Consider the following 15735-nt stretch of genomic DNA (forward strand, 5'->3'; position numbering starts at 1 on the left):
GGACCAATGTTCAACGTCTGGTGTTGTTGGGTCAAGTCTTGAGCCAGCCAGAAAATAAAATAAAAAAAAACACATCCATTTCTAAATTTATGTGAAAGAGACTTTACAACACTACACCAACTTATTTCCATTTTCAAGCTGCAGAAACTTCAACACAACACAACGTACATGATTTCCAGACCAGACCATGACCTTGTTTCAGGTATTGAACATTGGCTAATGTTTCAAGCGATTCATTTCTCCTGTATTGTTTGCTGCAAATACCTCCCTGGCACCAATTGACCCCTCCTGGAACCAACTCCTAAACTACCTCTTATCTCTCTATACATCCATGCCAAAGTTGAGACACCTGCAAAAGCCATGGTTGCAGCAATGCCGAAACCAACCAAAGCACCCATGAGAACCAACCCGGTAAATAGTAGCAGTGGACTGAAAATCAGCAGTAGAGGTGACGTTATAAATAGCAGTGTCAGTGTTGCCAAGAAGCTGAACCCCATCATTCCTAGCAGCGGTGCAGCCAGCGCCATACCAGCCAATGCTGCCAACATCACTGACTTGCCATACACCACATTCCTTTCCGCCATTGTTCTCAACTTTTCTTGTTTTTGGTTATTTTTCCCCTTAAAAAAGGGCTTGATTCTCTGATTTTATAACCGAAAGAGGTTAAAAAGACGTGCTGTTCAGGCTTTTCTTGGAACCTATGTGTGGGGGTTTGGCTCTTCCATGTGGCCGTCATTAGTCCATTCAAACGACACGTGCTAGTTATTGAATTAAAGTACAGCTTTCTTAAATATGCCGATAAGACTTTATTTCAGTGCTAGCAAACAAGTTTCGAAATTACAAATCAGTATGCATTCTCCTTGTTGAGGTCTTTACAATCAAAATGACCTTAAAAAATGGAACGATATGTGAACCAAATAACAAATTGAAGTGTTTGATTAATCTACCTAATAATATACTTAAAAGACAATGGCTACCAAGCTGTCTTTGTCACCTGAGGCAGTGTTTTCAAAAGTGACATTGATGGCCTCCTCACAGTGTGATTGAGAAGTAGCATCAGTGTTAAAAGGGTCAAGGCCCCTGCCTGATGTGCAGTGCCAAGTGAAACAGGCACATATGATAAAAGTGTTGATACACCTAAGGTTACCTACAAGAATGAAAAATAATGTTATTAGTGTTTAAACTGTTGAAAGAAAAAACAGGGTCTAAATGAAGGAGAATCACCTGAAGAGCAGCCATGCCAAAAGTGGCGCCAACCAAAGTTCGAATAGCTGGATGGATGTCGAGCTTTTTGGTCGACCACCATAAACCGCAAATGGAGATTAAAGTGGTAGTTGCAAGGATACGATGGTCAAGCTGGAAAACGAAATGCATTATACCCTCTATATATGAACTGATACCAGCATTTAAATTGATTTTCTTATCTAAGCAATCATAAGAGCACCAGGAAATAATAGAGAAGACAAATTACCTGCACCATGGATGTATTCTCAAATAAGTTTCGGATTGTTGGTTTCAAGTCAAATATATTATCAGGAACCCACACATCTCCCATCTTTGGAAAAGTATTGTATGCACGGCCCTAGAAATTAAAGGATACAAAGATTGCTAATCAGAAAAGACCCCAAATGATTTTAAAAAGGTTATTGTGAAAGAAAAAATTTGCAAGAAATGAACAAAATAAGTTACTTACAGCATCGTTTCCTGCAACAAATGCTCCTGAAACAGCGGTAATGCCTACAATGAGGCTCACTGGAATTGCAAGCCTCTTGAGTTTGGCAGCACCTTGAACCCAGGCTAATGACTCAGCAGGAGGTTCAGGCATTACAACAGAGAGAGCAGTCCAGAACAGGCCACTGTAAATAACGAATGCAGAAGTAAGATGAGCAGCAAGTCTATAAGGGCTCACTCGGGGCTCAACATATTCCGAAGCTGGTTCCTGTAGGAAGAAACAATATTATTCTACAAATTTAAACTCATATTTACTAAGGACGGTGAAATAAAATTAAAACAAATTACTTCTCACCTCTAATCCACTTTTAACCATCCACCAACCAATTAAACCCTGACCAGCACCAAGAGCAAATAGAGCAGAGAGTCTTAGTCCAAGGCGCATGGTAATATATCCCTTACGAAGAAAATACGAGAACGGCAATGCAAACATCATGCCTAGGGCTCTCCCCCACATTCGATGGGCATATTCCATCCAGTATATAAATTTAAAATCTTCAATACTCATCCCTTTGTTTACTCTGCATGATACAGATTATTCAAATGAAACTAAATCATTAATAGATAATTTTCATTCTAAGCGGTAAGCACTAAAAAGAATGAAACTTCACATCTCCTGGCTGATTAGCAATGTTTGTTAAGAACATAATAGAAGTTATAAAAATAAATCAATTATGGCAGCAAAATATAATCATGAGAAGAAGTTCTACCTAGGGCTGCAAAGTACTTAGAAGTGAAACTACGATTATTGTAGCAAATACATCATTATAACAGATTTTTGCTCATACCGCTTGTACTCTGGTGACTGCTTGTATTTCTCAAACTCTTGCTGCCACTCGTCATCAGATAGGGGAGGAAGGTTCCCGGTGAATTTCCAATCAGTCATTGAAAGGCCAGATCGGGTTAATCGAGTGACACCACCTAGTACCACCATACTAAAAACCCATGCAGCAGAACCGAAAAGCCATATCCCCACCATTTTCTGAGCACGTGGACCTGCAGTTACTAGCATCTTCAATCCCTCCTCCTCAGTGCCAACAGAAGCCACGGTGGACATATTCCTGAAAGACGGCACATGATGTCCCTAAAACGAATAAAAGATCTTACTTTTAGTCACATTCACATACAAATTGGAGAGCATATCACCATTGTTCTTTTACATAACTTTAAGAGAAAATCTACAGCAGAAACAACTTTTTTTCATTGGATGTTAAAACAAGACTTGAACCACCATTTTCACCTTCAAGTACTTATGCTAAATGTAGCCTCTACATGGATATAGAAAAGGCAATACAGATCAAAATCCCTAATAGTTCTTTAAATTAGAACCAGGGAATGCATCTGTTATGCTAGAATAAAAAACTAATCCCAAGTGCTGTCATCTAACTCATATTATGGTTCTAGTATGAATGTTTCTAATTTTAAATGACTTCCCATCATTCATCCCACACTCCAAAAGCTTTAATCAAACAAATCCAAAAAAAGGGGATGATCCAAGTCACTTGTTCTCCCACCAATAACCACAATCTATCGGCATCACAGTAGGGAAATGAAGATTCCAATTACTCAACAAAAAACTTAAAGAAATACGCTAAAAGAAAGTGATCAATCCAATCACATCCCTTCTCAAGAACTAAAAAATTAACTAAAAATGACTAATTCGAAAAAAAAAAAGATACCCATGTCAATAAAATGAAGAAAGAATAAAAATCGAGAGATAAAAGAACCTTAGGCAGAGATCTAAAGCCAAAAAAGGAGGTCCTAGCAACTGCATTAGCAGAAGAAGGCGTAAAACAACGAGAGGAACAGGTTCCCTTGAGATTGGATGGTAAGCTGTTGATTATAGCTTTGTTTCTCCTTAGAATTGAAGCAACTACTCTGCTTTGAAACATTTTTTTTGGCTTTGGGGGGGGGGGATTAGTGTCTTCTCTCTGGGTTTCTCTTGGGTTTAATTCTTAAAACTGTGGGTTTATGGTTCTCAAAAGGGAAACAAAAAAAAAACTGTGGGTTTATGGAGGTTTTACGACATTGTAAAAAGGGATTGCTCAGTTCGATGGGTTTGCAGGATCCCTTTGTTGGTTTCAAACCGCTAGTTTACCAAAAAGGCAAAAACATGATTCACCGTTGGCACTGAAATGAAATGTCAAGAAAATTGAGGTGATTTGAGTGCCACACTACACCTTTCCAATGCCCGGATAGCCCACTGGGTCTAATAAACCCAGCCTGATTTGGATCAAACTTTGAACAAGAATATTGTATTTTGGATTTGAATTCATTTTAAATAATAAAAAATAATTTTAAATTTAATTAAAAGATATTAATATAAAATATTCTTAATATTTTATTATTTTTAATAGTAAAATAATTTTTTTTAGTGAATCATGTTGGCCCGAAATGGGTATGAACGTGAAAATTTTTTGAAATCAAGCCTTGAGTTGGCCCAACTCATGAGAGGCTCTAGACTCAACTCATAACTAAATATTTTTTTCTTCATTTGATATAAATTATAAACCTGAACATAAATCCTTCTCACCATTGAATAAGAAGAAAAATGTGTTGAACACGCTCGAACCAATAAGATATTATTTTTTATTTTTATATTATAAAACTTATGTCATATAAAACTTATAATATAAATATTAATAATATATGTGATTGTTTATGTTTATTACTAAAATAAATATTAATTAAAAATTATATAAAATTCCTAAATTTTAATAAAAGTTTATATGTATATGTACACAAAAAATTTCGATCCTAAATTGAATTGAAAAATTAGAATCAAATTTTATTTGTGTTCTTTGAAAAGAGTACAATTTTTGAATTTTTTAATTACAAAGAGAACTCTTTTAATTCTTATTTTTGATGGAGCAATCCAAAAACCATCTAAATTTGATCTTAAAAAGATGTGGTTTGCTTTAAGGGTCATTAAGTCTTGATATTGAAGTTGAATTTAGTAAAATGTTTGCTTAAGAATTTGATTTGATTAAATTTAAGGATCTTTGATATGATCTTAAATCAATAATTTTCGCTTCAAAAGTCATCGAAACTTGATCTTAAAAATGAATTATCTCTTTTATATTGATACAACTGAATTAGAGATGATCATTTTATTTGTATCCTAATTTTCAGAATTTTTTAATATTTTACTATCCGTAAATTTTTTTTTATTGAGAATTTGAACCCAAATTTAAAATGCATGCCACTTATATTTTTGTTTAACTCAAAAAAAAAAACTCAAAATTCAAAGTGAAAGTGGTCTAAAAAGCATCCGCATTTGGGGGCAAAAGAACGTCTAAGGGTAGCACTTTTAAAAAAAAATGTCTGCTGGCAGTAGGGATATAAAAGCTTTTATGCTTTTTAAGGGAGAAGAGATCTTGAGCGCCAAAGAGGCTGTGAGCGCCACTCATAAGGGCATTGCCCACGCATATCACATGGTTAGGTGAGTTTGGATGGACGGTGTATTTATTTGTGATTAGTATAAAAATAGTGATGGCGGTGAGATTAAATACTGTAACGATATTATAGCATGAGATAAAAAATAAGCTAAACGCACCATACCGCACCGCCGCCCCAAACGAAGCCTAAATCTCGAACGTTGGAGCCCCCACCGTCAATTAGGATCTCGACTATGCTCCAACGAGGCATTTCAGAAGTACAAAATGACGCAACAAGTCCTTCCCCTCACCTCCAAAGTTAGGAATTCCGCAAGCTTTAATATAAGGATGGTTTAGATTATTTTAGATGAAAGATTTTGTTTCAAGAGTATTTTAAATTTGATCTTAATCTACAATAATTTTAATTTGATACATAATATTTTATAATTAATTTAAAATTTCTTTGTTCACAAATATCCTCTGCATGAATTTTGGAATATAAAAAATAATTAATCTTAAATTTAATCTGGTGTTGCTCCATAAATTTGAAGGAGAAAAAAGGCACATTATGCAGCCACGTAAAAGATTAAGCTGCCAATAACCATGACATCTTCTTTCTAGAATAATTTTTAGCCGTTAAACTTCAAAAGGCAGCTTATCAATATTTATAATTTATTAAAAAATAAGACATATTACACTAAGGAAAGAAGAATCTAAATTCAAATCTTTAAAACAAGTTACAGAAAAGAAAATTGTATCAAGATAAAAGTCTTAATTTCCAGAGTCTTTCTAGGCTTTTATCTCATCATCTTCCTCGCCTATAAAAGTAATTTTCCCTAACTTCGAAAATTTTTGTTTGAGAAATTTAAATGGTTTAACTTATAAACTAGTATTTAAGTTATATCTTTTTTTCAATTTTGATATGTAAATAATTTTTTGTTACAAGTGTTCTTAATTTTTTTTTATCAAAACCATTTTAAAATGTTAATTTTTTTTAAATGATTAACTCATAAATTGATACTTAAATTATATCATTTTTTTTTCATTTTGGTACCTAAATATTTTTTCGACCACAAGTATTACCTAAACTATTTTTTTTTCAAGTTGATATCTTCATTAGTCAAACTATTAGTTAAAGTATTAAGACTATTTTAAAAAAAAAAGAAAGATTAACCCATAAATTGGTATCTAAACTATGTCATTTTCTCATTTTGGTACTTCAAACATTTTTTTGGTCATAAGTGGTACATAAACTATTTTTCTCTAAACTGGTACCTCTATTTGTTCAATTGTTAGTGAAATTATTAAGTTTATTTTTAAAAAAAGATAACTAATTAAAAACTGCCATGTAGCAAGAAAAGACAAAGTATTATTTTCTTCTTATATATATTCTTAAAAAATATTAAAAATAAAAATATTTAAAAAATAAAGAAAATCCATTCAACTAGATCAACCAATTTTTAGCTTGGTTCAACTAATTTGTATTGGTTCACGAGTCAACTAGTTCAACCCTTATCTCCTGACTGATTCTGCGTCCAACCGATCGATCTAATCCAGTTTTGAAAACATTGGTTTTGATCGATGAAAGAACTTTTTTAATCCCATTAGGTGGCGAAATTCGAAGACAAAATTAATCGCTAGTGTCTCGACCTCAATAGGGCCAAGTTTGGGCATTGCTGACATTGTCAGACATTATAAAATAAGAAGAAAGGGAATAATGTAATAGAAAATAAAAATGAAGAAATAATGTTATAGAAAATAAAAGAATTAAAATTTATTTTTAAAGTTTATATGATGTGGCAATCTATTATTGGTTAAATATTATTAATGGATATAACAATTTGGTGTAAAATGAGTAACGAAAGAATAGTTTAGGTACCACTTGAGACAAAAAAAAGTTTAGGAACCAATTGTTGGAAAAACTCCAGTTCGAAAACGGTTTTCTTGCAAAATGAAAAATAAAAATTTAAAAATCGAGCCGGTTTGTGATATTTATAGTAATAAACTTTTCTCGAAATCACACTTGTGTTTTGGGCTAGACAGATCCTTGTCATTCCTGACTTTCAACTGAACGACCTTTCCCGCTATTCTCGTACCACAAATTGCTTCGAGCGTGGGTCGAACAAATTCGAATCAAACACAAAATCCAAAATTATTTACTACATTCAGTGGGAAAGTAAAACTCTTTCTTTAAAAGAAATTGGTAGAACTATTATTGCTGGAAAAAAAAATTATACTTAAAAATAAATTCTCACTATTTTCAGGCAAAATAACAATATCTCAAACTTAGGTGTAACTTATTGTGTTTATAATCTTATCGGTGCCATCTATTTATAGCGATAGGAAGTGAAACCCTAGTTGAATTAGTAGAAATATTTAATGCTTATTTGATAGAAAAACAATCTTCTAGTTGAACTAGGAGAGAGAGAGCCTAATAGTGTGTGCTTCCCCTCATATGTATTATGATGGAGATTAGAGTCTCTGTATTGGTTTCAATTCTATGTGCTTCATGGATTTTTAACTCATCACTTTATAATTTAATCCAACCTAATACATATTTTTCTATTTCTCAAAATGCACATTATTTATTAAATTAATTTTAATTAATTAATTTTTCAATTAAATAATTTTCTCATCCCAATTCTCAATCCATTAAAATCATGACAACTTTACTGTAAAAGACTTTATACTATCCAATTAATTTCTACATTCTACGGATTTTATACTATCCAATTAATTTAATTCCATTTTCAAACTTCAATTATTTAATTAAATAATAATTTAAAAAAACTTATTTTCATACTAAGTGAGAAAATTACATTCATTTTCGAATATTTCTTATTTCTGTAATTGACCACACCCTAATGTGTTCGCACTGGAGCTTGTAAATCTATAATTAAATATATGAACATGAAGTGCGGTATCTGCAAGTATACAAGTCAAATTGTAATATAGTTAAAAGTGTTACAACGAAATACTAGGAAATATTTCGAGGATCGTAACTAAGGAAGGCTTGCCTAAACTAAATTGCAAATAATCACACAACTAGGTCTAAATACTATTTTCGTACTAATTATATTATGACAAAACAAATAAGAAGAAGATATAAAATAAAATCAAAATAAATTCTAAGATAAACAATCGATTTTCAATCAATTTAAGGAGGCAAAGATTAACTCGCGTCTGTGTTCATGGTTAACATCATATTCAGGTTTTTAACAAATTAGCTAACGATTAACCTAGTTAATACCTTTCAGCTTATAACTAAATTAATTGATTGATTTAACCTACTTATCTTGTGATATCTTAAATCGGGATAGATTAAGTGGTGCTAAGTAGACTATCCTTTTAGCTTCATCTACCTAAGTTACTTCCTAGGGTCGTTAATCCTATGGTTTAATTTCGCTTAACCTATACCAACTAATTTGTGATAATACCCTAACCCTTAGTCAATCACTCCCACTTCCACTCGATAATCTTCCTAGGGTTCTTAGTTCATGGTTATTCTAGATACAATTTTTCCTAATCGATTTTTGCACATTCAAAAGAAACGTAAAAATAAGAGAAGGGAAAAGAGAAATCTAGATCCGCAGATAATTGTTGAAGCTTTGATCTTTGAAGCCCTTTGAATGGATATTGATTGCAATCCGATTGAAACAGAAACGAAAATAATAAAGTAAATTGCTAAAAAGAGCAAAACTTAAACTTGAATTGAAGAAAAATAGTATTTGAACAGAAAAGCTAAATTAAAAACTTTAAATCTACAAAGAAGAAAATTCAATAATCAAAAGATGCCTTCTAATTGATTTCTGAGCACTAATATTTATGGTGTTGTTGTTAGATGACCAAATTAGGTTAATTACAAGCTACTAAACATGTTAATGAGGATTTTGCGGACGAAAAACACCCTTGGCTACTAAATGGCCTTGTCGGACCGCATCCTATGGTTATTGTCACGACATTGGATTTTGGTTCGAAGTTTGTTATCACGACATAGGGAAGTTAATGTTGCAACATTGATGGCTAGATGTTTCCTTTAAGGTTCAAAGTTTGTTGTCATGACATTCTCTTTGAATGTTGCAACATCCGAGGTAGTCCATTGATTCATTGGCCTAAAAAGTCGTTCTACGCACTCAACCAACACATTAGTTCTTTATCAGGCTCATATTGGCCTAACAGGTCATAAAACACACTAAAAAGCCATTTTATCGAATTCAATGATAAAAATACTAAATCTATAAACTAACTAAAAAGACATCAACTTACTCGAATACAAGCTTGTTAAGTGTTGAAAAAAGTTTAATTTGCCACAAAAAATTGTAGCAAACCACTAAATTTATCATTTCTATCCATTTTTTTTCATTTGATTCAACAAGTAATTCATTTCTAATTCTAAATGCTTCTTTTGCAGTAAGAAAAGGCACATAAAGGTGAGCTGTAAAGAGTGGAAGAAATACCAGGCCACCAAAGAAAAAGGTATAAAACTCATTATGATAGAAGCTTATTTAGTGGAAGATTCAATAGACCCTTAAGTTATTGATTCGAGAGCCACTAATCATGTATGTGTTTCTCTATAGGGTTCGAGGAGACGAAAGATCTTACGTATAAGAGTCTATCATTGTAGACCAGAAATGGGACAACTATAGCAGCTGAAGCAGTGGGAGATGTACATCTTTATTTTGATAATTTTAGGAAGCTGATTTTGAAAGACGTTTTCTATGTACCAAATTTAAAAAAAAAACTTAATTTTTGTTGCATGTTTATATAACGATTGCTTAACCGAGACTTTTAATAATAGTATTGCAATATTTAGAAATCGTAAACTTATCTATAATGGATGAATGTCAAATAATCTCTACTTTATCAAACCAAAGATGTACACATTGCTTGAGATTGAAATATCGAATAAAAAACTTAAAATTTCTCACTCTAATGAGGCATACATTTGCATTTGAGACTTGGTCATATTAAACAAGAAAGAATCACTAGATTTGTGAAAGATGACACTTTAAGTTTGCTTAAAGAAGTTGATCTTCTACAATGTAAATCTTGCTTGGAAGGTAAGATGACTAAGCGATCTTTAAATGCAAAAGGAACGAGGGCTATGAAACCTCTAGAACTTGTGCACACTGACGTATGTGGCCCCATGAGCAACAGTGCAAGAGATGGTTACAAGTATTTTGAAAAGTTTATTGATGATTATTCTAGATATGTGTATGTGTACCTAATGCACTTGTAAGAGTGAAACCTTTGATAAATTCAAAGAGTTTCACGCGAAAGCGGAGAAACAACTAGGTTTACCCATAAAGGCATTTTGGTCTGATTGAGGTGGGGAATATTTTTCAGATGAGTTCTTATGGTACCTCATAGAGAATGAGATTCTATCCCAGTTAACCGGGTCGGGCACTCTACAACAGAATGGTGTGGCAAAGAGAAGGTATCAAACGTTGTCAGACATGGGAATCAAACCTTGTCAGACATGGTTCGTTTAATGTTAAGTTATTCGAAGTTGCCAATTTCTTTTTGGGGATATGCAATATAAATGACTTGCTATATTCTGAATGATGTGCCAACTAAGGCGGCATAGAAAACTTCATGCAAATTGTGGCATGGCAAGAAACCGAATCTAAACCATTTAAGGATTTGGGGATGCCTAGTCTACGTCTTAGACATAGATGTGAGAAAGTTGGACTCACGGACATAATTGTGCATGTTTGTAGGATATCCAAAAGAAAAAATTTTGGTTTGTTTTATAACCCGAAATAGCAAACTATGATAGTGTAAACTTTTATTACTTTCCTTGAGAAAAGTTACATGAATGACTTCAAACCTTGGAGTAAAAAAGTACTTGAGGAGCTTTTGGGAAATATATAAAACCCTACAGAAAAGGTTCCAAAACAACTCCTAATAGTAAACTTAAAAATGATCAGCAACATAGGGTGCTTCATCGCAGTAGGAAGGTCTTTAATAAGCCTGAGTTCTTCCAATCTGGCGAAAGTGGTTTAAACACTAAGTCTGCCAAATAAGAAGATGAATACTCACTCACATATGACAAAGCGATGCAAAGTTCTGATTCCAAGCTTTGGGAAATATTTATGAAAGCTGAGATGGATTCTATGGATTCCAACTTAGTGTGGGAACTTGTAGACTTACCGGAAGGGATAAAACCATATGGTGTAAGTGGATCTACAAGAGGAAAAGAAATGCGGTAGGAAAAGTGGAAACTTATAGGGCCAGACTTGTAGCAAAAGGTTATATTAAAAAAGAATGTATCGATTATGAAGAAACCTTCTCTCTAATTTCCATGCTCAAGTCAATTCGCATATTGTTATCCATTGCGGCGACTCTCTTCAAGTCAATGCTAATTTCTTTTAGCTATATATCCGGAGGGTTGTATCATATAGATGCTCTCTTTAATATAGTCGTTTTAGAACACTGTATTGACATCAATTTGTCAAATCTCGTAATCGAGATTCGCCATAATAGATAACAATATGCGAATTTACTTGAGCATGACAACCGGAGAGAAGGTTTTTTCATAATCTATACCTTCTTTCTAAGTATAACCTTTTGCTAAAAGTTTGGCCTTCTAAGTTTCCACTTTTTCCATCTGCATTTATTTTCTTCTTATAGATCCACTGCATTTATTTTCTTCTTATAGATCCACTTACACCTTATGCATTTTATCCCATCTGATAAGTCTACAAGTTCCCACATTAAGTTGGAATCCATAAAATCCATCTAAGCTTTTATAGCTATTTTCCAAGGCTTTAAATTAACACTCTGCATCACTTCATCATATATGAGTAGGTTATCATCTTCCAATTTGGAAAACTTAGTGTTTAAAACACTTCCGCTAGATTTGAAGAACTTAAGCCTGTAAGAGACCCTCCCACAACGACGACGCACCCTATGCCACTGATCGTTTGTATGTCACTATTAAGAGTTCATTTTGAAACCATTTCTATAGGGCTTTGTGCATTTCTTGAAAGTTCCTCAAGTACTTATTTACTTCGAGGTTTGAAGTCATTCATGTAACTTTCCTCAAGAAAAGTAACATGAGTTGACACTATCACAATTTGCTATTTCAGTTTAAAAAACAAACCACCATTTGTTCCTTTTGGATAATCCCACAAACATGCACAATTCTATCCGTGAATCCAACTTTCTTAAATATTTACCTAATATGTGGGTCGGGTACCTCCAAATCCTTAATTGATTTAGATTTGCCTTTCTGCCCTGCCACAATTTGTATAAAGTTTTAAATGCTACCTTAGTAGGTACATTATGTAGAATATAAAAGTTGTTTGCAATACATATCCCCAAAAAGAGATTGGCAGTGTCAAATAACATGACATCGAATGAACCATGTCTAACAACATTCGATTTCTTCTCTCTACCACACCATTCTATTGTAGAGTGTCCGACACAGTTAATTGGGATAGAGTCTTATTTTCTATGAAATGCACTAAGAACTCATCTGATAAATATTCTCCATCTCTATTAGACTGAAGTGCCTTTTGATTGCCTCCAGATGTACTAACTTCTAGAGTGTAAAATCCTACAACCAAATATTATCGTTAGGTGATTTTCGCAAGTATACAAGTCAGGTTATAATATAGATTTATACAACGAAGTATTAGAGTACTCCAATGATAGTATAAAAGGAGGAACTAATTCTAACCTCAACGTTACTAGATCTAATTAGTAATTTAATTAAACTATATTACGATAAATCCTAAGGTGATGAAAAATTATAATGTATGAAAATAATTAAAATGCATAAAATAAAGACAGGAAACTAATTTGTAAACTCTATAAATTTTAACGACGGAAGACTAACTCACTCCGGTTATCATAACTAACACTTATTTTGGGTTCTATTCAATCAACTAGTCATTAACCTAGCAAGATCTCTTGATGTTCCACTAAACTAATGAGTCAACAAAAACTAATTATCTCTTGACCTCACAGTCCAGACTGAATTGGGGTAAGTTGTTCACATATAGGAAATACCAATTTTGGGTTCATTCCCACCTAGATGGCTTTCTAGGGCTGTCAAGCTTAGTGCTTTTAAGTTCGTATTATCCCAACCAACTGATCCACTAAGAAACCCTATATAGAATTTAGTTACTCCCACGTCCACTAACTAATCTCCTATAAAAGGATTAGTTCCTCATGCATCTAATAAACATTAGGAACTTATTAAAAAGATAAGTATATATAATAGATCAAGAATTAAGTTTAAGAAGAATCTTGATATGTATTTATAATTGCGAGAACAGAAATCCATGAAGAGTTGATGAATCCACAAATCGAGTTCTACAACTAATGAAAATAAAAGCTAGAATAAAATTACAGATGAAAATAACCTAAGTACAAAATAAACTAGAAAGAAACTGAAAATAAAACTAAATCAAAGTTGTAACCTAAAACTTGAAAAAACTGTTTATGAAGTGTTTAGAGCCATCTATTTATAAGCTTAAGGCTGACCATTGTCCATTGACCTAATTTGGCTGATGTTTTTGCATAAAATTTTGTTGTGCGGACCAAAACGCCTTTGGCACATTATTTCTCATCATCAATGTGGTGTCGTGACACCTTTTGGCCTGTGTCGCGACACTGATGACAATTTACAGTTATCTTATTAGACTCCTCCAAACATTTTTGTTAGCTCAAAAGGATCAACTCGAGATCGACGATAGAGAGGTTGAATCGGCCTTTGAGAAGTTTTGGTGGAAGCAACAAAAATTGTGAAAAAAAACACACAAGGATTTGTAGTGGTTCGGCCCTCATTGCCTACTCCACTACCTTAGCTTTCCACAACTAAGGATTTTCCCAAATTCACTAATTTGGTAACCTTTGAGGACAAGGTTTAACCTTACAATCTCTCTTAAGACTTATACCCCAAAATCTTAAGATATAACTCCCTTAAGGTTTCTACCCAAACCTTAAGAATAAACTCTCTCTCAAAAGAGATACAAATAAGCAAATAAAGAAAACAATCCTCACAAGATCAGGATGTTTGCCAATTAAGGACAAATACAAAGAAGAACAATTGAGCTAAATGAATACAATGAAAGCTTACAAGTGTCTACAAGAAATAGTATGAAATAATTAAGCTCTAGGTTGTTTTGATTTATCTTTAAGCTTTGCACATTGCTCTTCTTATTGCTAGACCTTTAGAAGATGGTATTTACACCCTTTAATTGATTTCCAACCATTGTGGTTGTTGTAGAAGTTAATGTAGTCGTTGGATATGAAATACCAGGTCATTAACCGCACTTGCAGCAACTAGTATTGATACCTACTAAAAGAGTATCAATATTTTTTGTAATTGATGCAGATTTCAGTGACTGTTGGAGCAGGACTATCGACACCTTAGGAAATATATCGATACCTACTTAGGTTTGAAAGAAATAGGATGTCAATTTGGTATTGAATATCAGAAGAGTATCGATATCTTGTACAACATCGATACTTATACAAAAAGTATCGATAGTTTTTGTCCTAGAGGAATTCTAATTTGTTTGAAAATGGTTAAAACTTATTTGAAACTGTTTGACTCAATTGAAACCATTTCAACTTGATTTTATCAAATTGCTCAACTTTACTTTTATTCAAAAACACTTTAATTTGTTATATCAAAACATATTATCCAATAAGGCTTAGTTTAACAATTTTCTAGCATCAGCTTGTGTGGCCGGAGGACATTTATTATCAATGACTATTTTTAGTTTTTCATAGCTCAGGACAATCATGAGGTTCCTTTTTTATTCTTTATAGTTATTTCCATTCAATTTGTTCTCAATGAGTATATTTAATAAGGGTGTATTTCGAACTGAAAATAAAATATTCTTTAATTAATATCTTTGTATTAAGAAAACATTTGAAAACACTTTGTAACTTCAGGATATGCATTAAGATGATGCATACGTATTACATTAAACCTTGAAAACATTTGTAAGCCGTTGCAACAACGATTCTTACACCCATTAAATCAAGTCACTGTGGGATAATCTCGATCAACTAGTAAGAACATGGATTTCCATCGAATTAGTATATGAACCTAATTTCTTAGGAATTCTTACGTACTAATAATCGTTTAACGTTTGGTCATCGTTCTAACTTAAGTAGAGCTTCATGAGAAGTTACTTAACTAGAAGATATTGAGTGTATAACCATTAACTCAACACCTATCACATCATGTACCACAAATGATTCATCATGGGACAATCTCACCGAGAAGCACGCTGTGACTTGCTGTCTTCTTTGAAGAAAAAATTCTTGTTATATCGTATGATAATACCTACAACAGGGTCAACCAACTATCATACGATTACAAGATAGTTCTACTTACTTTCAGGAAATCTTTTCAGTGAGATCCACATGACAATCCTACCGTAGGGTTGCTAAATTGTCATGCCATCACAAGAGACCATTAATAGAGGCTGTAGGTCTTGTTTAGGGACCTTCTCCCAATTAATCTTGAATAATCAATATATGCATGACAAGTACATTTGGCATTCTTTACCTAAACTATATGGCATACTTATCATACATATGCATGAATATACTTTCGCATTCAAATAAATATCATCATACTACCACATATAGAAGTATAAAA

General features: G+C 33.0%; 2 protein-coding genes across 2 annotated transcripts; both read right to left on the minus strand.

The window, feature by feature from the left end:
- Window positions 1–60: 60 nt before the first annotated feature.
- On the minus strand, window positions 61–3970 carry LOC107895159 (cytochrome c oxidase assembly protein COX15). Its single transcript, XM_016820408.2, has 7 exons — window positions 3459–3970; window positions 2520–2815; window positions 2027–2252; window positions 1694–1939; window positions 1472–1582; window positions 1225–1356; window positions 61–1147 (listed from the first exon to the last, which is right to left on the minus strand). The coding sequence occupies exons 1-7, from the start codon at window positions 3621–3623 to the stop codon at window positions 974–976; spliced, it is 1350 nt and encodes a 449-aa protein (XP_016675897.1). The 5' UTR covers window positions 3624–3970; the 3' UTR covers window positions 61–973.
- LOC107894363 (oleosin H1) lies at window positions 234–584 on the minus strand. The gene has a single exon (XM_016819644.1). The coding sequence runs from the start codon at window positions 582–584 to the stop codon at window positions 234–236; it is 351 nt and encodes a 116-aa protein (XP_016675133.1).
- Window positions 3971–15735: the final 11765 nt, after the last annotated feature.

Source organism: Gossypium hirsutum, chromosome A13 (assembly GCF_007990345.1).
Source record: "Gossypium hirsutum isolate 1008001.06 chromosome A13, Gossypium_hirsutum_v2.1, whole genome shotgun sequence".
Classification (NCBI taxonomy): Eukaryota; Viridiplantae; Streptophyta; class Magnoliopsida; order Malvales; family Malvaceae; genus Gossypium; species Gossypium hirsutum.